At 46.6% G+C, this 23,486-nt stretch overlaps 1 protein-coding gene and 1 long non-coding RNA gene across 3 annotated transcripts in view; one reads left to right on the forward strand and one right to left on the reverse strand.

Annotated features, from left to right (window-relative positions):
• The window catches only part of LOC115345393, a 32,701-nt gene extending 31,328 nt beyond the window's left edge, over nt 1-1,373 (reverse strand). The window contains exon 1 of the long non-coding RNA XR_003924805.1: nt 1,179-1,373. This is a non-coding gene — a long non-coding RNA (uncharacterized LOC115345393). The remainder of the gene's footprint in view (nt 1-1,178) is intronic.
• The window catches only part of GNAO1 (G protein subunit alpha o1), a 148,167-nt gene continuing 124,968 nt past the window's right edge, over nt 288-23,486 (forward strand). Inside the window, exons 1-2 of one of the 2 annotated variants that reach the window (XM_030023999.2) lie at nt 288-905; nt 1,007-1,049. In XM_030023999.2, coding sequence (XP_029879859.1) covers nt 788-905; nt 1,007-1,049 — 161 coding nt within the window. In that variant the 5' untranslated portion in view covers nt 288-787. The remainder of the gene's footprint in view (nt 906-1,006; nt 1,050-23,486) is intronic. The other variant, XM_030023998.1, reaches the window with a different exon arrangement.

Consider the following 23,486-nt stretch of genomic DNA (forward strand, 5'->3'; position numbering starts at 1 on the left):
CGCGGAGGGGCCGCGGGCCCAGGCGCGCCCCCGCCGGGACCCCCCCTCCCCCCCCCTCCGGCGGCGCCGGGCGGGCCGCGGCGGCCAGGCCCGGCCGTGGGGAAGCGAGCGGCCCCGGCCGGACCGGGGCCGGGGCCGGGGCCGGGGCCGAGACGGGGGCCGCGCCGGGGCTGCCGCGAGCATGCGCGAGCCGCCCGCGTCACGGGAGCGGGCGAGGCCGGCGGGAGCGCGGAGCCCCGGCGCGCCCCCTCCCTCTCGCCGCCGCTCCCGCCCCTCCATTCGGCTCCGCCGAGCGCTGCCAGCGCGCCCCGTCGCCGCCGCCGCCCCGTTAGAGACCCGCCGCCCGCCAAGGAGGGGAGAGCGCGACAGCCGGGAGCACGGGAGAGGGAAGGGCCCTCCCCCCGCCGCCAACCCTCTTCTTCTTCCTCCTCCTCCTCCTCCTTCTCCTCCCCCGCCTCCGCCTCCGCCTCCCGGCCGGGAAGAGCTCGCCGCGCCCGCAGCAGCCCCGCTGGATGCACTGAGCGCTCGGGCGCGGGGAGAGGGGCAGGAGGGAGCCGGGAGCCCCGCCGCGGAGGCGCTGCGCTGCCCGGAGGCTCGCGGCCATCTGCTTTAATTCTTTTATTTCAATCCCCCCCCCCGCCCGCCGGTGGCTGGCTTTGCCCCTGCCTCCTCCTCTCTGCCCGCGGGAGCCAGCCGAGGCGGCGGCGGCGGGGGCTGCATTTTTCCGCCCCCCCCCTCTTTTTTTTTTTTTAATTTTTTTTTTTTTTTTTTAATTTTCGTCGCCGCCATGGGATGTACCCTGAGCGCCGAGGAAAGAGCCGCCTTGGAGCGGAGCAAGGCCATCGAGAAGAACCTGAAGGAGGACGGGATCAGCGCCGCCAAAGACGTGAAACTCCTCCTGCTCGGTGAGAACCCGCTGGCGGCCCGGTCGCCCCCTCCCTGCCCCGCGTCCCCCTTACCCGCCTCCTTCCCCCGCGCTTATCGTCCCTCATCTCTCTTTCAACAGGGGCCGGAGAATCGGGGAAAAGCACCATCGTGAAGCAAATGAAGTAAGTCCCGCGGGGGAACCCCCCGGGGGTGGGGGTAAAGGGGGGGGACGCGAGTTATCGGCCTTAATGGGAGGGAGCACGGGGCGGGGGCTCGCTGAGGTGAGTGAGGGCCGCGGGCGCCATGTTTACCTGAGGGGACCGCGAGGGCGGGAAGGCAAACGGCGGGGGGGCAGGCACCGCCGCCGCCGTTCCCGCTGCTGTTCAGGGCCGATGTGGTGCTGAAGTGTCGCCCGGCGGCCTCGCCCCGCGGCGGGGAAGAGGGGGAAGGTGGGCTGCGAGCGGCCGCTCGCAGCCCACCTTCCCCCTCTTCCCCGCCGCGGGGCGAGGCCGCGCAGATGTCCCCGTGAAGCGGACCGCTGTCACTTAAGCTTAATGTCGCGGTGTTATCTGCCGGCTCTGCGGATTTAAGTCGAGGCTCCCTATCGCTCAAAGCCCCTTTTATTGAGTTTTTAGTCTCTCCTTTTAATTAATGAAAGACGAGCTTGGACGCCCATCCCCAATTCCATTCAAACCCCTCCTGCCAACTTGGTCCGGGTCTGCTGATGGTGCCCGAGGTGGCTTCCAGAGCCCGGGGCTGCTTCTGGTTGGGGCTCCCCTACACACACACGCTCTTCCCTGTGCTTAATTAGATGTTACTGTGCAATAAAACAGCAGTGAAAAAACCCCACCGCTCGGTCCCTTCCAACACGTCACCGTGGCTGGAGTAATTGCATCCCATAGGAAGGCAGGTGCAGGGGAAGGCTAATGAAGGGGGTGGAGGTACTCCCGTGGCACGGTTATTTCCCCCCCCCCCCCTTTTTAATTAAAATACAACGAAATACCCCGGCCTCCCACCGAAACAGACATGATGGGCTGGTTCGAGGCGGGCGCCATCACGGAACAAGCCCGGGCGCTAGTCCGGGGTCTGGATTTCGGTGGGGGAGAGGCACAGAGCGGTTGCTGCTTTGCGATGCCAGTGGTTGCAGAGGGATCCGTGGCTGGGAGGGGCCCCCCCGGGGACGGGGGGTTGCTTAGCGAGGGGGAGAGGCAGCAGAGCTGGGTGTGGATGAGGTGCAGGCAGCGGCGGGGGGGGGGGGGGGTTGCAGTCTGCGTTCCGCAGTCCCGGGAGCGGGTGCCTTTGCGGGGGTGCCGGGCTGTGAGCTGGCCGCCGCGGGAGCTGGGGTTGTGCCGGCCGGCGGGCAGGTCCCGGCGCGGCTGCGGCTTTCAGGCGGTTCGCGTGGTGGACAGCGCCCAGCGGGGACTCGAACCGCGGGCTCCGATGCCGCTTCGGCAGCGCTCGGCTCCTCCCGGCGGCGGCCGAGCGCCGCGCTCGGCTGCCTTCGGAGAGCGCTCGGAGGCGGTCGGGGAGAAGCCGAACGGGCTCGGAAATAGCCGAAGTGGCCGGTCGCCGCTCGGCAATCTGTTGCCCTGCACTCCGGTAGCCGCCCCGGGTGTACGTGCGTGTGAGTGTGCGTGCGCCGCGGGGGCAGATCCGGGCCTTCAGCCCAGCTCCTCTCCGGCCGGAGTGGCTTAGCGGGTGACCCGGATATTTCTGTATCAACTCTGTGGCCGCTGTGTCCAGCCCTCGGGGGTTCACAGGGAACTAAACCATCATCCCCGCCCGAGGCAGTGCTTTTCCCAAGGCACTGCGGGGCTGGGAGGTCTCGCTGCGAGGAGGCTCGCCTCCAGTGCACGGCGGTCTCCGCGGCTTTCCCCACTGACATTTGTGTACCCTACTTCTGTAAAGGCTCCAAGCTTCCCCTTTCACGGTTTGAAAGGGGGCTTTCCACCCCGACAGTTTGATCTGGGGCTGCGGTGGGGTGGGTTTGGTTTGCACTTGTTTGTGTGCGAAAGGTGGATCAGGGGAGATGGTACTGCAGATGAACACCAATAAATTATTTAATCTCTAGGAATTGCTTCTGCAGAAGCATGCTGGAATGGCGGTCGATGGGGTTTGGTTGAAGGGAGAGGCTGTAGGTATCACAATAGCAGTGCAGCAGTGCATACACACAGACCCCATAGGCGGGAGGGCGGGCGGTGACCACGCTGGCTTACACAATTAGTGTACAGTGACTCTTGTTTTCCAAAGAGCAGAGCTCTTGTTTTTTGAAGCAAATTGCATCAAGATAATAACCTGTTTGCTGGACTAGATCAGTATACTGAGGACTGAAATATACCCCGTGTTTTTTATATATATATATATATGTATTTTATTTTTTTATAGATATGCATATGTATTTATTTTCCATGAAACAGTCTTAAAGTAATGCATGCTAGGCTTGCAGCTTTGTATCTGACTTGAAAATGCCGAGAAGGCTGCTATGGTGAAAGGGCTCATAGTGTCGGAAACCGGGAGGCATCCGTCAGTGTGGAAACTCCAGTGAACTGTGCGGAGGATGGGGTGGGGACAGCGGTGTTGCTATGAGCACGGCAGCAGGCATCTGGAGAGAGCCGCGCAGCCGTGGGCACCCAGGAGAGTGATGTGCAGGGAACAACTCAGGGAAATGAACGTTTCTGAAAATTAATTTAAATATAATGTAGGCATTAGCATTTCACCTGGTCAAGCTCCATTAGACAAGCTTGCTGAGAACTTAATGAATTCTTAATAAAGATTAAATCGCATGTTCATTAGATTTTGATGAAAGAGACCGCTATTTTATTTTTTTAATACTGTGTTATTGGTGTGCTTCTAGATAATAAATCTCATCCTCATGAATGGCTAAAGCAGCTTCACACTTAGATATTGCCTTGAAAAGAAGCACAGCAATCTGTAGACAGATGAGAAAACGCTAAGACAAAGGAACAGAGAGCAGACATTGTTACAGAGGACTACGAAGAGGTTACACGCTGTCCAGTTAATCCTTGAAATATTAGGTAACAGGAGAGGAAGTGACAGGTAGAAATTACAATAATTTGAGAGTGTGGCCAGGATGGGGATTAAGATTTGTAAAATTAATTAAGGATATTAGTGAAATATTTGGAGATACCTTTCAGCTGGTGAGCAAGGAGTTACCCAGCAAAGAAAGAGGTACTGGTGAATGGCAGAGAGGTGGAACTGGAGGCTAGCGCACATCTCAAACAGTGGCAACACAGGCCAGGAATGGCACTTTTCTTAGCACCCATGGTCATTTTGACACCCTTAACCCTTGTGCTTTGACTACACCCATCTCGGCTGATTAGGTTTACTCGTTATTTTTTCACAACCCATCCTACACTCCGGATACTTTCACCCGTGCCTCAAAATGCAGGGTCAGGGCCAAGCTAGTCGGGGGAACAGTCCTGAAAGGTGCGGTTGTATCATGCAAGCCAATGAGACTCCAGAGTGTGTCACAGTGTTCAGAATCAGGCTGTGACCAGATTCTACTTTCACTCAGCTTAAACTAAAAACCAGCTTTAACCTTGCAAATCTGAGGCCTCCTTTGAAGATCCAAGCCAGAGGGTGAGAGTTACTGGACGAGAGAAATTTGTCTTTCACTCTCACTACCCCATCTCAGCAAATTTACTTTGATGTAGGACTGCAATGGATGTCAACACTTTCTAGATCTTATCTCTTGAAATAAATGTTGAACATATGCAGAATTTGGAATATGTGATCTTCTTTTCTGGAATACCTGGATTGTAGCATGGAATCAAGACTGCTATTATTCTAGGATATTTGTGGGGGGACTTATAACTCTAGTGAATGTGTTTGTTCATCAAAAGCCCCAGCCTAGGAAGACACCAAGCATATCTCCGTCTGTTACTGCTCAGCAGAATACTTAAACATGTGCAATGGTCCAGCGGTGAGCAGGGATGGACTACTCGGGTGGGGACACCATCCGCTGCCATCAGCATGAAGCTTCTAGGGAACTCAGTGTTTAATCGTGCTAACACAGAGAGGCTGAGTTAGCTGGCGTGGCTTCAAAAACAAGCCTTGCCACCTACTCAGCAGCAGCCGTTCTGGATGGTAAGCCAGGGCAATACTTCCCAAAGGAGTGGTGAGTGATGGCTGTGGCATTCAGGAGGAGACATGGCTTCACCTGCCCACAGGAAAAATCTTGTGTTTTGGGGTTTGGTTTTGGATTTTGCATCTGCAGAAGCAGCAGCTTCTGTCCCCTGCTGAGCTGGGAGCAGAGAGCTGGGTCTGGCTCCCTTTCACAAGATGCCAGAGCTTCCAGCCCTGCATGTCCTCCAAAACAGCTGTATTTCACTTCACCAGCAATGCTGACAGTACCTGAGCTGATAGGCTTCTTTGCTGTGCCATTTTTTGCAAAATGTTTTTATGTTATGTATGAGAAGGATGGGAATATGCAATTAGGAGAAAAATACACTAGCGTACAACACTTATCTTTAAATATCTACTATCTTCTCCCCAACAGCCATCAGTCCCAATAGCCGTCTGATATATTGTTTTGACCTTTTTCAAAAAGCCCCTCAAAACAGCCCCAGGCTCTACTTGCTCTCTATGTAACTCAATTACTTATAATCTAATGAACTTCTTCAGAGTGAGAAGCAGTCCCCGCCCACTGGTTTTACAGCCCATCTCAACAATTTGATGGTAAATGCCATTGAAATGAAATGATGTGTTGTGAACACCCACTTGAGTGCTCTTTGCTGTATGTCTGTGTCTCAAAGCTGTAGTGATTTCACACTTGTAGCCCCTTCCCCCGGGAATACGTCACCCCATGGGGTCTTCCAGTGTGGGGCTGCTTTGCCTCTGCGGCATGTTCCCAGGGAGAGGGCTGCAAACTGCATCTTCGCGGTCTGTCCCACTCCTCAGTGCAGCTTTTGTGCCCTGCGGCACTGGGTGTGGATCCCCACTTGGCCCCACTGCCTTGGGAACTGTTTGATGACAGTGTGAGCTGGCAGTCCAGAGGCACAAACCTCACTAGAGTGTCAGGTCAGGCAGAGCTGTCCTTCTCCTTCCTTGTCTTCTGCTCTGTTTTCTAGGACTTCTGTGGCTTAAGGCCCAAAGTAGGTCAGCGACAGGCTGCACCTGGGAAGTATTTGAAGTGGGTTTCAATAAGCAGGGGAAAGAGCTGCAGCTTTCTGATGAAGTTGTGTCATTCTCCCAAGACCTGCTCCAGTGCACTCTGCCCTGGGTGTGGATTTGGCACAGTACGTATGGTGTACTGTTGCTCTTCAGACCCCAGCAGAGAGGCAACTCTGGTGGGGCTCTTTTGGCAGTGAAACCCGTATCTACTAGTAAACCACCTGGTGCGGCAGTTCTGGGGTGTAGGGATGGCAGCTAATCAGTGCATTGCCTGCCTTGAGGACGGCACGGTCTCCTGCCAGGGCATGAGGGATCATCCCAGTGAAGTCTGCTGCAGGAGGGGGTTCTCCGTTTGCTGCAGCTTTTCCCCCACCTCTTTCCCAGATGCTTTCTTGCACCCCTGGGTGCTGTGGGTGCCATGTTCCATGCCTTGCAATGGCACAGCACAGGGAGATCGCCTCTGAACCAGGCAGGAGTAAGAGCTGGGAGCAGAGGAAAGTGAGGCTGTTCATTTTGGGTGGTAGTTGCAAAGGGTAATCGTGTTTTCAGCACTTATTTCCTTCCTTTTGGATTATTAATTGTGCTTATAAGCCAAAACATTAACAACTGTAGTTCATTCTTTTATACTTAAGGTTCTTGTTATTAGACTGAGAGAGATTTCAGAGAAAAGCAATATTAGCAGGCAAGACGGAGTACATTTTGGGTTTGGGTTTTTTTTTTTCCTTGACAGTTCTTAATTTGTTTCTTGTTTTAGGGACTCATAAAAGTAAAAATATCTTTCAGTGACAACAGTGAACTGCATAGCTTCTCCTCTTTCAACCTACATTTAAAACCTTAAAAGAAATTTGCCTGTCATATTCTGACATGACACATCTAGTCCTGTTGGAAATGTTTTAGCAATCTAATGAGATGAAAGCGGTTCTTTTAATGAGCTCTGAAGAAAAAGACAAATCTTCTGCACAAGTGTAACCGGGGATCTGTTTTGTTTTATGGCTTGGCTAACCCAGAAGTTGTAAGAGACATTAGACTGAGTCATGACAAATTAAAAAAGGTTGTGGCTTTCCTTTTCAGTCTGTCCTTTCCCATCTGTCTGGGATACAACTTCGTAGCTGATGTGAGTTCTCCAGTATGCTTACCTGGGGAATACAGGGAAGATAATCAAAATGGGGGAGGAATGAAAAAGAGACAAATAATGGAGGTAGAGGCACTTTGTTGGCTCTTCTGCTTGGCCTGCTCAAAAGAAAGAGTGAAATGAAGAAATGCTTCCCTGCTGGCCAAGGCAGGAGCAGGTTGCCGGTCACCTGGGGAATAAGAGCCAGGCAGTCAATAATGTCTTGCAGACTCATAATTAGCTACCTGTGGTGGAGCTAGTTTTCTTCAGCCACTTTGCAGAGTTACAGCCTACCTGTAAGTATCACGTTCCCTTGGTTTCTCCTGGATTTGCAGGATACAAAATCACAAATGAGGGCTGAAGCTGATGGATTTGCAGCCAGAAAGCCTGATGCAAGTGCAGGGTCTAAGAGCTCGATTTTGCAAACTTCTGAGTTCATTCACCTCCTGCTCAAGCTGTGAGGAAGGTGAAAAGCTTTTCTTACCAGCCAGCAGCAGCTCACACTGCACAGAAGGACCTATCCTTTGCATTCTGAAGTCCATGGTTAAACCCTGAGTGCAACTGAGTGCAGAAGACAGGATTTGGTCCTTTATTCATTATGAGAGTGTGAAGACGAGATCTGAAGGGCTTTGGCAGAAGAGAATTGGCAAAACCTTCTCAAATTCAGGTGGCCAAGGTTTTTAAGAGTCTTGTCACTCTTCCTGGTGCAATTGCAAACCTCCTGAGATTTGCGGTTTTCTGTAGAGCCTGAAATTGCTTCTGTAGAGTCTGGACTTACATGATGACTGGGTGAGCTCTGTTTTCAAGGGTTCTTTGCTTCGTTCTCTGTTTTGTTTTTGAAAGAAAACTTCCAGCTCTCTTCACTTCAGAGAAAAGTTAAAAAATAAATGTCCTCATTCTAGCCTAAGGACTCAAGAATTGGGAGCAAAATAAAAAAACAGCCCAAATGAAGACAAGGAAACCAAATATATTTCCATTGCTTGGTTATTTTTGAAGCCTGTTTCCTTTTTTTTTTTTTTTTTGCATTAGCAAGATTGAAACCAGCAACCTCACTTATTTCAAATCAATTTGAATGCTACTGACCCCAAATCCTCTCTTTGACCTCACTGGACTTTGGGCCAAGTTATTCCTACACTGAAGATGATATCTGTTCACTGTACAATTTTATGAGAACTGATGAATTTCAAATGTTTGCGTCGCACTTGGTGGGATACTAGAAATGGCTAAGTTTCATTCACAAAAACAAACCAGGAAACAAAAAGGTCTGGAAATCACATTGTAAAAAGCATTGGCACATTAAACCTAAGGCCATTTTTCTTGTCTCAAAAATTCTTTTATTTCATTCTTAGAGGGAAATACTAATGATTTTTGCCACAATTTTCCTAATGCTGAAGAAATGCTCTGCCTAATGTAAAAATGCCCCTAAACTGTTAATTGAATCATTCTCATTTTATTTTTAAGACCATTCATGCAAATGGCAGATGTAGGGAGGTTGGAGGATTGCAGTACTGATTATAAGATGCTGTTAGGATTCTGCCTAAAATCGGAAAATGCAAAAGGCTCAAAAATGCTCCTGGATAATACAAAGCAAAGGAACTGATGGTTTTCTAGTGCTGAGCAAAAGGGAAAAAAAAGTCCTTTAATCCAAAGCTCAATCATTGTGTGCTTATTGTGATAATAGAATAAAACTCTTGATGGAGGCATTTCTTAGCTTACCAATAAAAATGCTTACCCTCCCCAGCTTTCAAGTTCATCAAGAAAGAACTGAGGAACGCTCTCTCCGAAGGGAGCCTAGGAATCTGTGTAGTAAGCTGACATCACGCCTATTTTCAAATTGCTAATCAATAATATTTTTGACATTGAAAGAGAAGGATTGGCAGAGCTGAAATTGCTTTGTTTTTCTTTATTCTTGGGCATGTCCTGCTCTGCTTGGTCACCAAAAATTATATCAGTTCATCAGCAGACCTTTGATCTGAGTATAAGACCTGCAAGCTTAAAACAAAGGAGCTGAAGTACACCAGCTTGAGAGAGAGAGAAAAGAGGTTGGGTAACACGGAGTCCTCGCACAACTTCACGAGTTTGAGCCATGGCTATTAGTAAACCTCCTCTCCCCCATCAGGCCATCCTGTGGGATTTTGTGTCCTCAGGAGCAAAAGAAAATTTATGGTATATTCTATTTGATACAGGATAACTTGTGCAATCTTTCAACAGAAGTTCTGCTGATTAACATTGCAGGAGTTGCTTTTGGGGAAAGGTTGGGAGATGCTGACCCTAGTAAGTGTGTCAAGGTGCTAGTTGCCATTCTCTGAGAAAGCCTAAAGGTGTTGGCTGGCTGTTTAGGACAGTGGTGCTCAGGGAAAACTGGGAACAGGTTTCAGCAGAAGCAGGATCCAATGCTGGTAGGAAATACAGGGTTTAATAACAAGGAAAGGGATTTTCTCCTCTTTGGCATGTGGCAGGCTACTTTGCATAGAAATGCAGGGGTACATGTTTCGCATCAGAAGGCCATGAGGGGTGTCTCCAGGAGCTGCTTTAGTGAGCAGAGAGGGGCTCAGCAGGCTTTCACTGGTCCAGAAGAACTCCCTACTCCAGAAATACCCTATTCAGTGAATTCATCACTCCAGTGTTAGCACCTTGGCAGGGAGGCTGGGAATGGACGTTTCACCTCTGTGCATGTCCCTTCTCTGAAACATAACCCCCCAGTGCTTAAAACAGTCTGAAAGGCAGAGCAGTGACTCAACATGCTTTGAGGCTCTCCAGCAACTCCAGACTTGTATTAAATGCTCTTGTCTACAAGAGCATCATCAACAGCAACTTGTACACATCGTAACAATCTGGTACAAGACTTGGAGCATTTCTGCATCAGCTGGGAATTGTTACAGAAGGGGATGAGATTAGAACAGGCCTGCATTGAGGAAAATATCACTTAAATGAAAAAAATGTATACTACCTCCTAGCAGAATTCGGTGATTTATCCTCTCCTTGTTAGAGCTGATTAGAGTTAGTAGCTCCAATTTTAAAGCATTAAGCAAAAGTGCATAGGAAGGGCTAAGCGCACAAAATGGATGTTGGGCAGAATAGTCTAGATAACAAATGAGAGCTTTTATTGCTAGATTTCTGGAGCTGTGGTATGCGGTAGCTCACAGTGATGTAGTGATGTTTCCTCACTGCCAGTACAGTGCTCCTTATTCATTACAGCCCTGTTCTTTGCCGCCTCAGTAGCGTGGACCTTGCTGTAATCCAGCTCCTGCCTTTACAGCAAAGGTGGTGGAGTTACCTCATTTTGACGGCTCTCAATGAAGTAGTACCATGACTATATTTCTGGAGGAATTTTGTGTGGAACTGGTGCAGGCCAGCTCTGAGTCTCTCCAAAGTTCATGGTGAGATTTTCAAATCACTTCCAGGGCACCAAGATGTGGATCTGCATGCCCTAATTTGAGATCACGATAGCTAAGACTACGTGAATTCGTCATCCTCTCTCTTGCTCCTCTGCAGCTGGCGTGGCAGGGCACGTGTTCCTCCATAGCATGGAGGTTTCTGCTTAGCTTTGTCCATAGGAGGGACATACCATCCTCATAATGAGTTTTAAATGTAACATAATCAGGCTGGCTGCTTAAGTAGTGCAGAACTGAGCTTTTGATTCAGTATATTTTGGGAATCTGTTCTTATTTACTCACAGCCTCCTTATCTATAAGCAGTGCAAAAGGGTATTATGGCAGGGGTGGTTAAAGCTTGCTGCAGCTAAACCAGCTATTTCCACTGGCCAAATAGAGCTCTTTCCACATGGCCTTTGGGAGGATGAGAAATCAGTCACTTGTTGGCAGGTTGGTAAGGTGCACTGATGCCCATGGGGCTCGAGGATAGGCATTACTCCAACGCTGACTGATGGCGTCGGGGTCACATTAAAAAGAGGAAGGGCCCCCAAGACCCCCATCCTGCCAGCAGCCTTGTGCTTGGTAGGAATTCCCCTGCAAGTGTGTTGCTGCGTTGCTGGGACCAGCGAGGTCTTACCTCTGCAGTGAGGTGGGATGTGCAGGAAAGATGAAAGCTGGTGTTGGCTCTGGGGGATCCAGGTACTGCTAGTGAATCAGAATCTCGGTATGTTCCTTGGTGATATTGATGTCTGTTCAGTGTCTTTCACCATAGCTAATTATGGAAAGAAAACAACAACAACAACAGCAACAAAAGAAGAGGATAGAAACACCAAAAGAGAGCCCATAAATGATAAAGAATTAGAAATTAGTAATTTTCATATGGTTCAGTAAATAATTCAGAATTTAAGCTTTACTTATGTACTTTTTTATTTATCTACTTCTTCTGTTTACTGATCCTTTCAAGAAATAAGGGTTTTTTTAATTCATATTTGGATAAACAAATTGTAAAGTTTTTCCTACATGACAGAGCATGAAGATTGAATTATTACACTGGTACTTTTAGTTCTGATCAGCAAGATCGAATTGTACTATTTTTTCCCATCTGTGATCAAACAAATAGGTGAGGCCTTTTGGCATAAGCAGTTATTCAGGATTAAATTTAAATTCTGATTTTTTTAAGTACTCCTGCATAGGACTTTGAAATAGGTTTTTTGAGGTTCCAGTTAAAAATAGAAAAAACTTCTTACAAAGTGTCCATAACAATGATACGAACCCAGCCAAAGTGGCGTATTTAAATTCCACAGTCACTGGATAAATATACTGAGATTTTTAAAATAACCAAGATCATAACATTTTTATTGGCTCCCATATTAACTTGGGCACAAACCCATGCAGCGCAGAGCCTGTCTGAAGCTCTCTAACATATCCTGCTCTGTCTGTTCTCCAGGAGAATCCTCCTCATTCAGCAGAATTATTGTCTTGATCCTCCGGAAGACTTGCTCAGTGCTTAACTCTCTGCTGTCAGTTTTCAGAAGCACTGAGTCCCACAGCTGGCTGATTTCAAGACAGTAACAACTGCTCAGTACTGCTGACAGCGAGGCCACAGGACTTGCAGTGCTGCCAAATTAGAGATGCTACTAATCTGTATGTAGTTAAGTCCCAGTGTTAGACATAGCTCATGTTTCATTCACGCTCAGATCCCAAACCCCAGAACAATTGAGTTTTTTAATAATGTGCACATCAACATCAATGGGCTTGAACAGAACTGAGTTATTGCACACAAATAGGTTTGCGTGCACCTAAACTTTGTTGAAGACCACATCATCTCTGCTTGTGCTGATTGCCACCCAAATTTAGTGTCACTTTGTGTATCCAACCTTTGTCCAAATATTCATCCTGTTTCTTATAGCTCTTGGAAAATAGAGATCAGGAAAAAAAAAGATTCTGGTGTTGTGGCCTTTTTCATGCCACCCTCGTTTCCTTTTTGCCTCAGGTGCTCTCAGGTACCAGCTCTCAAATTTATTTCGGTTACAGTTATTTGCCATGTTACTTGTATCAGGAGAAGGAAAAAGCACTGTCCGGTTTTAGGAAGTGCAGGTTTAACTATAGCATTTTATATGTGTATTTAATGACTTCAAGAAATGAGGTTTTGTGAAATCATTTCGGACTAAATCTTGCCTGTTCCCTCTACTTGGTACTCACAAAGCTGCATCTGAAATGCAGTGTTCAGTTTTGGGTCTCCTAAACCAAGGGGTAAACCCCTAGTAAACTGGGGCCACCAAGGTGTTTGGGGCTGGTACACAGGTAGAGTGAAGGGAGGCTGAGGGAGCTGGAGAAGAGAAAGCTGAGGGAGATCTCACTGCTCTCTTCCACCACCCAAAGAGGGCTAGAGATAAGATGAAGCCAGACTCTTCTTAGAGATACACAGCGAAAGGAAGAGAGGCAACAGACACCGTTTCATGCAAATTAAGATAGAATATAAGGAAAAATTGCTTCACGGGGAGGTTGATGCAAAAGTGGAACTGCGCCCAGGGAAGGGGAAAATCACCATCCCTGGGGATGTTCAAAACTCAACAGCACAAAGACCTGTGCAACCTGACCTACCTACCTGAGATGGTAGCTCTGCTCTGGGGAGGGACCTCTAGCCCAAGTTATTAAATGATTCTATAACAAGAAAATCCAAATTAGTCTCCTTATTCAATGTTCCTAACTTCTGCTTTAACTAAAGAACTATATCGCTCTACTTGGAAACCAGTTAAGGGACAATGTTGTGCAGCGTTACCGGAGTTTTCCCTTAGAATGCATAAAAAGCGAGGCTTAGCTGGGAATATTTGGTTACTGTTTTTAATTCCCTTTCACACCACTTTGGTTTGTTTCTTTGCTTCTAGGTTTGATTAACATCTCTTTTTGTTGGTGGTGTGGGTTTAAGTCACCTCTGTCTGTCCTTGCTCAGCTATAGTAGTATGGCGATGCTTGTATGGTGAGGTATGGCAGTGCAGTGAACCAGACTCTGATGCTGATCTGTGTTAACATAACTCAAAAAAAAAAATCCCACCACCAAACCAGAAAGAAATGTCCCTCAAATGCTCCCATAAGGCAGCAGCAGGGTACTGAAGGTTGAGATTTGAGATTGTATTGAAAGTTTCAGTCACTCCTGGCTAGTTCTGTGTGTTAGGGCTTAATTTTTGAGGGTAAATCACTCACATTCAAAGGCTTTGAAAAGTAGTTTTCAAAAGTCTTTCTGTACCTTTAGGCATTTAAATGATGGGTGTTTTCTTCCAAACCAGCCTTATTTTCTCCTATTAGTTCCTGTAAAAGAAATGCAAATCTTTCACTGGCTTGACATTTCTGTTTTGTTTTAAATAAATTTCCTGTGATCCACAACGCAATGAAGGGGAAAGTGCAGGCGTTTGTGGCTGTTTCAGTGTATTTAGACCATCTTTTATGCTTTGGAGGTCAAATCCATTTAATCTGGTTATGCTATTTCAATCACATTTACATTTTTAATGCAAAGCTCAGGTTTGCTTCACACTAGAATGATCTCTCTGGTTTTGTAACAAGCTTTAGTTGTCCTGGGCTTTGGAGAGTACTCTCTTTTATTTCCCCTCAGCCTTGGACACAGACTTTGTAATTTATAAGGTAACTTTCTTCCACCGGTTTGCCAAAATGCAGCAGAATCCTGATTACACAAGTGGTGAACAACATTTTGAAATTCCATTGTATTGGGAGCAAATTGTGAAGCCTGCATTAAAAGCCTGGTGGTGCCCGAGGTGGCTTGCATAGGTCTCTGCAGCCCTTTAAAGGGAAGAGCACTGCATACGGAATCACCATTTTCACCCAGTATCCCATTCAGACAGCGAGCTATCCCAATGCTCCCCTTGCCTTACAAGAGCTCGCCAGTTCACAGCTTCAGTAAGACACCTTTTATGCTCTTACTGTAAGTAAATCAGGCTAGAAAGTCCTTCTTGTGAAAGGTATTTGTCACATTCGTAGCCTCACAAAAGCTCCAGAAGGAGCCTGCCCCATCTCCCTTTCCTCCATAAGTCGTTTCCTCTTTTCCTTAAAGGAAGCTTTCACACAATAAGCCTTTTTCCCAAGAAGATGCTATGTGTTAAGTAACTTAGGAAGTAACAAGAAAACGCACCAGACAGTTCAGTGTTTTCTGAAGCCCCACTTGCTTCTGAATTTGAGCAAACCACCTCTCCCATTGCCTTTTGCACCAGTGCCCTTCCAGCTTCAACTAAGTTCCTGCATTGTCCCCTGAAGGAATGGAAATTAAGGCCCCAAATACTTATTTTCTGGACTTGTAACGTCACTTATAAACAAGAAGGAGAGAAATGGCCAGCCTGGCAGAGGTTTGGCACCACCAGTCAAGACAAGAACTTAGTGCAGACAGTGAAATGCAGACAAGAGGCAGAAAGAGACAGAGCTTGGTCTTTAAAAGCAGTAGTCAAACGAGGAATCATGATCAAGTTCAGGCTCTGGATAACAAAACAAGGTTGTTTCCTAAGCAGTCATCCAGAAGACTGACAACAGCTTGATACAACAGTGCATGGACTGGACACTGACACCTTTATGTGAACCTTGCTCAAAGCAAGTGCCAAGAATAAGTGGATCAGAGCTGTCAGAGCTGTTAAGAAGGGCAAAGGCTGGCAGGAGAAATGGCAACCCCCCATTTGCAGTGTTAGATGCACGTGGTAGGATGTGACAACAAGAGAATGCCAGCAACAAGAGAGATCCTAGCAAGCGCCCTTATCATGGTAAGTCTTGAAGACTAATTTCCTAAATGAGACTGCAGAAGCAGGACCCAAAACTCTGCAAGCTAAAAGACAAAATGATACCATGTGGTTTTACTTTCTTAAAATACATCCTTTCATAACCAACACTAAAGCACAGAGGAAAGGGAGAGAAACTGTTTCAATTCAGCTTCAGTTACAAGCAAGCCTTCTCTAATCTCTGATTTATTCTCTCCCAGAAGACCTCCTTAATATAAGTTATCACGCATAGTGGTCCTGACTGTAAGTGAAGAGACACTGGACCATTTGCCCAAAGTTCCTGCAGTATATATCCAACAGCAGTGTGAGGAGTGTAAAAATAAATGCAAATGTACATAGGAACAGAAGCAGATCTTATATCCAATAGCAAAGTCATGCTTAATTATTAATGACTGAAGTGCTGTAGTCCTTCGCTTAGTAGCAAAACATACCCTGAATGTCTCTCAGGTTATGTCAGATTGACAGAGCATCACTGTCAAAGACAATGTCAACTTTTCAGTGCTGGATCAAGTGCCGTGTGTAAGAGCAAGAAAGGTGAATATTCAAATGAGAATCTCGGTTTCCTCTGATAAAGAGCCACGAATTCCAGGTTCAAGAAATGATTGATGGAAGTTGCCCTTGTCATAGACAAAATGGTAAACAGCTTCAGAATAATGAATTACAAGCAGAAATTGTACTAGTCAGTGATGGAGTAGATCATGGAAAGGTCATTTTGTCCAGCTCTGTCCTAATGCAGAACTCTTCTTGATCACATCTTCCTCAGTGTTCTTTGTGCTATACTTGTAGATGACCTAAAGACACCAAGATTTTCACAGTTGTATATCGCTCCTAACTGCAGATAGATTTCGCATTAAAGAACTTTCTCCAATAGCCTGAAATTTTTGTCTGAAATTTCCTCTTGCTTCTCCTAATCACTTCTCAGCACAGAAGAGCTCTTAACGATACCAGTTGTTGGAGTAGAAATACAAACTGGTGAATCTCTGGGATAAACTGTATCTTTCCTAGCCTTTTTACCAAAGTTTGGATGGAGAAGTTGGTGGGGCTTTCCTTGTCCTGTACTGAAGATTTCCAGTGCAAGAGAGGTTGTCTTTGACCACAGACAGGAATTGTTCAGTCCCCACAATGGAAGGAAGCGGTTGGAGGAAGCAATACCAGTTCAAGGTGGAAGGTTTCAGTGGTTACATCTCAGATGCCTCTTAGTGAATTTGTAATAGGCTGTGTCAAAGAAAGCAATCTCAAAGCTGAAAGAAAGATTACGCTGATGGGAAATGAATCTTAAGTAGAGAGGTCACGTCTAGACTGCATTTTGAGTGCTCGCCTGCCAGGAGCTCAAGGCAGCTTTTGGGGATCGTGGAGGAGAAATCTAGAAGTGATTCTTTTTAATGCTATTCCAAAGTCCTGGCTGGCTAGGCTGACCCAGCAAAACAGGGACTGTAAACCCACACATGGCTTTTTGTCCTCTGCATTGACAAATGCATAGCTCTGCAGTCCTCCATGTCTTACCCGTGTTTCAGAGAGAGCAGTAGAGTTAATAAAGAGACTGGTCTTTCGGAAAAGCAGGCTTCAAGCTTCACAGAACAAGCAGGGGTGTTATTTGGCCTCTTGGTGGTTTTCTAAAAGTAGAAGATGCCCAAGAACTCGCTGTATCTGCAGCTGGTGCTTGCCAGAAATGCTTGTATGATCTATATGGATGAGTGGAGAAAAGGGGGGTGCGAGGGGGAAAGGCCTCAGAGGGGAAACAGCTGAGGAGATACAAATGAAAATTCAATTAAACAGAAGACAAGGAAAATTCAAACTAGCATTGACGCCCTGCTCAAGGCTGCTGACGAGTCTTGATTTCATCTTTAAACCTAGTGAATGAAGAAGGCAACAGTGAAGAAAATAAATGACCACTCTGGAAGGAGATAAATTAGATGACCAGGAAGATAAAAACATTCAAATAAGGATCTTCTTCTATGATATGCCTAGGGCTTGTAACAAATTCAACCAGAACAATAGATCTTGGGCTTGTAATGATTCCAAAGCTTGTCCAATGTATGAGAAATTTTTTTTTCCTAAAGGACTGAGTTTGTTTACCAACTGGAAGACTTGAAATGGACATTTACCTTCTGCCCTCAGTTACGCTGGTATGGGATGTAGAAAGTGATCTGTTGTGGTTGTTCTGGTTGCTACTGGTTTCCTGTTTTGTGGGAGAGGTGTGCAAATGCTCGGTGTCATAAGCTGTTGTAGCAGAGAAGCTGAACGGTCTTTTCTCTCTTCAGATAAACTGTCATTCCTCCAGAAAATGGTTGTCATCAATTTATTTCAGCTTTATTTTGCTCTTTGCCAGCTGTGTGAAGAGCATGTTCAATATAACCAGTCATTGCAATAGCTTAATTTCTCCCATAAGTATTTTGCTTCTTTTGGGATGTCACCACAATCCCATTTAAAAGCCTGCTAATCGTAACTGAAAGCCATTTTAAGCTTGCATGTAGTATCAGGGTTTGAGCTGTGTTTTATTTCTGTAAAACAGAAATAATAGTTAGCTATGACAGATACTAGGAAGCTAAATAACAGCCAGCGCTACCATGCTTTTGGAAACCCACATTGCTAGAAGAAACTCACAGTATAATAGGCTTGACCCAGAACCCAGTGAAATTAATGTGAATCTTCCCAAGGACTTCAGTGGGCTTTCAATCAGGTTCTGAGTGCAAAGTGTGATCAGCAGTGGCACAAAATAATCAGGAACCTTGCCTTTGCAAAGAGGGTGCCTGGGTCTTCAGCCTGTGTTTAAGAGGGATGTTGTTGATCTTCCACAGAAAGCAAAGGGGAACAGAAGTGAAAAAGTGCCGGCTGGGTTGGACTAACCCGTGTTTAGACCAAGTGGTCTTCTAGACCGCTTGCAAAAAGATACCAGCTTTGTTGGGAAGTCGGCTGATGCTATCTGTTCAATTCCTCATTCTTAATTATTTTAGCTGATATCATCTATATGCTAAGTCAATCCCAATGAATGGCGTTTGAAACATCCAGACTGAAGTCATTACATTATCACATTCAGGCCAGGCTTTAAGTAAAAGAGATTTGGCTTGTTCTTTACACTGCTTGGCCCCTGTCCTGAATGTACTGCCATTATAACAGAGGATTATCTGCACTGGGGGTTTTCTTCATTTCCATTAGGAGAAAAAATTTCATTCAGTGCAGCAAGGGCAGCCTGCGATGGCAGGAGGAGATTGGCTGCATGCTGACGCCTTTGTTATCCACGGAGCAGAGCCTGACATCCCCTGACACTGCTGGGGGCTTGGCGAGGGGCTGTTATTTATTTCAGTGTGTGGAACACATTGTTTTCTGAAAGGGAGGAGAATCGGCCCTTTATTGAACAGGAGTCACTGGGCAGCTAGTCACTGAGCTGCAGTAGCTGGGGTTTGTTGATATAGTTGGCTTTTCAGCAAGTGCCTTTGTTGGGCTTATCTTTTCTTTTAGTCTGCATCTCTTTGGTGGTGTTTAAGGTGGATCTAGGCTCTCCCTGTCTTCTCCCCCCCCCCCTCTGCCTTTTCTAACATAAAAACACAGGGATGGAAACAGAGGGACTCATATTTGTCAAGCTTAGGAGACTCCATGAGGCCTCTTCCCTGAGATATGTAACAAACTTCTCATATAGAGATACCATCTGTCCTGCCGTGGGTTGCCTTAGTTCAGTGGGTCTCTCCAGTCACTTTGCAGACCGCGAATGGCTCGTACTGCTCTGGTAGGCAGTGTAAGCTGGTTTCAGGATCACACTACACCCACGCAATAAGGGCTGCTGCTTGCTGGTTTACACCATTGCTGCAGCAAAGCACTGTGGCCTCTTCTTCTTCACGTAACCCCTTGTAACAACCCCCGTGACACATTTGCGTTGAAGTGGAAGCCAACTGGTGTAGTAGCCTCACGCCTTCCTAGAGCCTAGACGCTGCACACATGGTCCGACCCCCCCGCCCCGAGAGACACCATATGAACATAGGACAAACTACGGGAACACTTTGGAGCAGAGACCAGTCTACACTGAATTCACTTAAAAGTTGAGAAGAATCAGGCTTTTGGTTTTGGCACTAAGTGCTGAACTAGTTGCAGTGTAGGTGTGGGAACCAGGAGGAGTTTTTCTCTCTGTTATCAGGGAGGCATTAATCTAGCCTTGTGTGACAGATTCATCATAGAATCATCACAACTTGGCCCAAGGGGGGCATTTTTCAGGGGCTTGATCGTCCCAGAAAAGTCTTCAGTTTGGAAATACAAACCTAGCGGTGAATCAAGAGACACTAGTCTCAGACTCTGCTCTGGACCAGTGGCTTACAGGGCAGTTCCTCCAAGACACAAACCCAAAAGGGAAGAACAACTGCTTTTCTCTGCCAAATAAATGGAAACCTGGCTACAGGAGTCATCCAGTGACCCTATACACACAGCAGCCTGCCCTTCCCCATGCTTGCTCATCTCATTGCTGCAAGGCTCCAGGTGCAGCCAGTCTGCAGATCAGCCCTCAGGACCAAATGTGCTCTGCAAGCCTGCACCACACTTCAGAGTAGGGGTTGGCATGTGCATTGTTCATGCTTAAGACTAAATTCAGGTCGCTATCTTGTTAGGGTGGCTGCTAAGGTAAAGATTCAGCGGGCCAGGTGGCTCACCAACCCATTCACCAAGTGTTCTGAGTTCTTCAGCTAAGAGGTTCTGCTATAAATAAATTTTTGCGTGGAGGGGAGAATACATAAGCATGCAGATTGCTTTTACTTACCTTTTTTGTCCTAGAAACATGTCAACAGTAAAGCAGAAGGGGTGGAGTATTTTGTCACGTGACCATAAGGAATAGCAGTAAAATGCTGTTTGCTGACCAGAATGGAAGTGTGACTTCAAACCCAGAATGAGAGAACTTATGATCTGTAGATTTGTGCTAAGATAACTGATTCAGTGCTTGATGTCTCTGGGAACCTAGTAGATAAATATGCCATCTCATGGATACCCAAACCAATTTCATCTGATTTTGAACTTTCCATTTCCAGTTGGTTTCTTACATTATGAATCTTTTCAGTAAATCTATCTGTGGGTACTGCGGAACATGGGAAACAGAGCTCTTATCACAGCTGGGGGAGGAGAATAACCTGGTTTTTTAATGCCTGCACAGAATAAACTGAAAGCATCCTAGGCCTGTCCAGCCTAGCTGAGATGTGGAGGGCTCCTTTGGAGAGTGCAGGAATGGGAAGGGGAGCCTGTCCCAAAGCCCAGAAGTGTGCCACTGCGCAGTCCTGCATGCAGGAGTCAGCTGCAGACATGGAGATGCAGTCAGGCTGTGCAAGACAGCGTATTCCACACTCCAGGAAAGCCAGATTGGGGTCCAGCAGCTCAGCAAATTCATGAAGTATCAAGGAAGATTTTATCCAGAGGTGCCGTTGGATTATTTGTTGGCATTACTCTGACCAAATTTGCTTTGTTGCCATAGTAGTAAACATGGTACATGTGAAACTCAGGGCCATGAGCCAGTATAAAGGGATAAGATAATGGATGTTGCTTGAGCCTTTTACCGTCTTTGTAGTTAGAGCAGTTATTGGAAGGCACTAATCCGTCTCTGCTGATTATCGACCTTTGAATGAATCCTCATACACTCTCCAGCAGCAAAACTTGTGGGTTTTCAGGCTCAGTAAAGCTCAATAGAACCAAGACCTTGTCATTTATTTTCACTGTTACTATTATTTTTCTATTTCAAAGCAGAGTTTTCTGTTGTGAATTCCCCACTGTTTGATCACAAAAGCAAGCAAGGGAAATTGTTATTTTTCACCCTGAACCTTTTGTCCTTTTTATTTTCATAATCCACGTGAGACGACTTTGCTGGTCATTAGCCGAGTTAGTAAAGCGAGCTTTCTTTGTTGGGCGATAGCAGGGAAACATCAAATGTCTGGTTCCATGGTAGCAATTTGCTCTTGAAATAAAGCAAGCGTTGATAAGTTGCTACCCTCAGCTATATTTGTCCTACTAAATAAACATCATCAGGATTTGAGCACAAATACACGTTGTTTTGCCCTGTTTAGCTATTCTGAGATTGTGTCAGGCTAACAAAATTTCCTCCGCATCAGATAGACTTGTTCTGTCGCACTCTCCTTTTGCAGATGATGTGTGTTTGTGCATACCTAGCCAAGGATGTATTTTTTTAGGCATTGATCAGCACAGCAAATACCCCTGGAAATGCATCCCATTAATGCAAAGCAGTGCGTGCTTTTGGTGGGTTTGTTTTTCAGAGGCCAAGGTTTCTATCAGTGGAATGATTTGCCTCTGTGCTGCCTTGGAACGGTGGATTTACTTACTTAGAGGGAACTGTGGTTTGCCAGCACAGGGCATGTGGGGGACATCACACCCTTGGTGCCCGCACTGCCTAGCCAACTTAAGGACAGCAATTGATACGTGCTGGCTTAAGCAAGCCAGAAAAAGCCCTGAAGATCTGTCTTTGAGAGAAAGATTCAGTTTTCCAGGATACCCATAAAAATGGTCATTAACCATTTGGCGATCGGCTGTTCAGCTTCAAGTGAAATTCCTCATTTGAACCTCACAAAATCAGGATTGTGCTTCTTCCCTGACAGGCAGCAGGACCCAAAATAAAACAAAGCAGCAGCAGGAGACCAAGCAAAACACGACAGTGACACTTGTTCCACTTGGAGCAGTGGAACCACCGCTAATTTGGGCTGGAAGATCAGAGCACATGGCAAGAGGTGGTTGATGGGTTCAGTAGATAAACATACTGGGTCAGCCCCAAGCTGCAGGTGCTGCACACTCTGCAGCGAGGCAAATCACAGCAGAAACAGGCAAATTCCGCCCCTTCACCATCACTAAATTTCCCATAGCCCTTCCTAGAGAATTCAAAGGGATTACACAGCTCCCAGAACAAATCCTGGCGTTTAATGGGGGTTTCAGCTGTTTTGATATGCTGCAGGATTTGCAGTGTGCATTGCTCTCCCAGCTTGCTTAAACAAACGGATGTCTGTGCTCGACAAGTCGGCTGCCCCACCTGCTGCGCACCTGAGACCCAGAGAAAATGCTTTTCTTCACACTTCTGATTAGCAGTAATTAGATAAGGGAAGTTCCTAGTGATGGAGGAAGTCTCTCCTCCATGGAGAACCATCCAGTGGAAGTTAGTAAGGGAGCAGGACAGCTCTATTACAGTGATTAACTCAGGGGTTTGCCAGAGCGCACGCAAACTGTAACCTGAGCAAGATCCTGTCGTGCTTAGGAACTGTACATCCAGCACGGTAAGACAGTGTCTGCTGCAGAGAGACATATGTTCTGGCTGATTTTCCCCTCTCCTTCTAAACCTCCAGATCAACCAAATCTTGCCTTGAGCAGCAGAAACGGTGAGTTCCAGCTTCAGGGAGTTTTGTCTCAAGAGTGAGCACTGGTCTGGTTCCTCAGGGGTACGTGCCCATCCCTGAGTGAGGGAATGGGGAGGGTTTCTTTTGTCTACCCTGTCTTGTATTTTCATAACATTTCTAGGAGCTCAGTGCCTTTGAGACGTCTAGTAGACTTGGCAAAATTGGCCAAGAAACTGAAACATTACCAAAAGAGGGGCAGGAGGATCACGCAGGAGCACACGAGCGGACATGCAGCGGGTGGTGCACTAACCTGGGGACCTTGAGCAGACTGAGAAACACATCGGGGGAAACTATCGCCTGGCTTTCCAAAACCACTGGACAAATATTAAACCTAATTACTTGTAGGCAAGTAGACATACTAAAGCCACTCTGAAAACATTCTCCACTGAAACATTTTTTTGACGAGGAAAACTAATTCTGGGCTTACTAACCAGTTTCAATAAATAGAATCACACTGATGAACAGACACTGCTTAATTGCCATCTATAACATAGCTGGGGAACTAGAAAACAGGAGCTGAAACTCCAGGCTCACAGCCCCCTTCTTAGCGCCTCCCCCTCTGTTTTTCCTGAAAAACAGAAAAAAAAGATAAGATCCACCTTCTGGCAGAGATCAGTTACATACTGCTTTTTAGCAGAGTTTCAGTATATTATTTTCCAATTTAGGCCAAATTCAGAAATGAATCTGAAGATGGTTAAGATGCATGTCAGAAGGAAATTGGTCAGAAAATGGATGTCGGGTGGGCGTGAGTAGCACTGCACAGTGTAACTCACAACACTTTGGCACTCGGTGGGAGAGCAAAATTGGTTTAAGTGAGAATAACTTACACGGATTTGGGGCGGGGGTGGATGTAGAAGTACAAACT

Source organism: Aquila chrysaetos, chromosome 9, assembly GCF_900496995.4.
Source record: "Aquila chrysaetos chrysaetos chromosome 9, bAquChr1.4, whole genome shotgun sequence".
NCBI classification, from domain to species: domain Eukaryota; kingdom Metazoa; phylum Chordata; class Aves; order Accipitriformes; family Accipitridae; genus Aquila; species Aquila chrysaetos.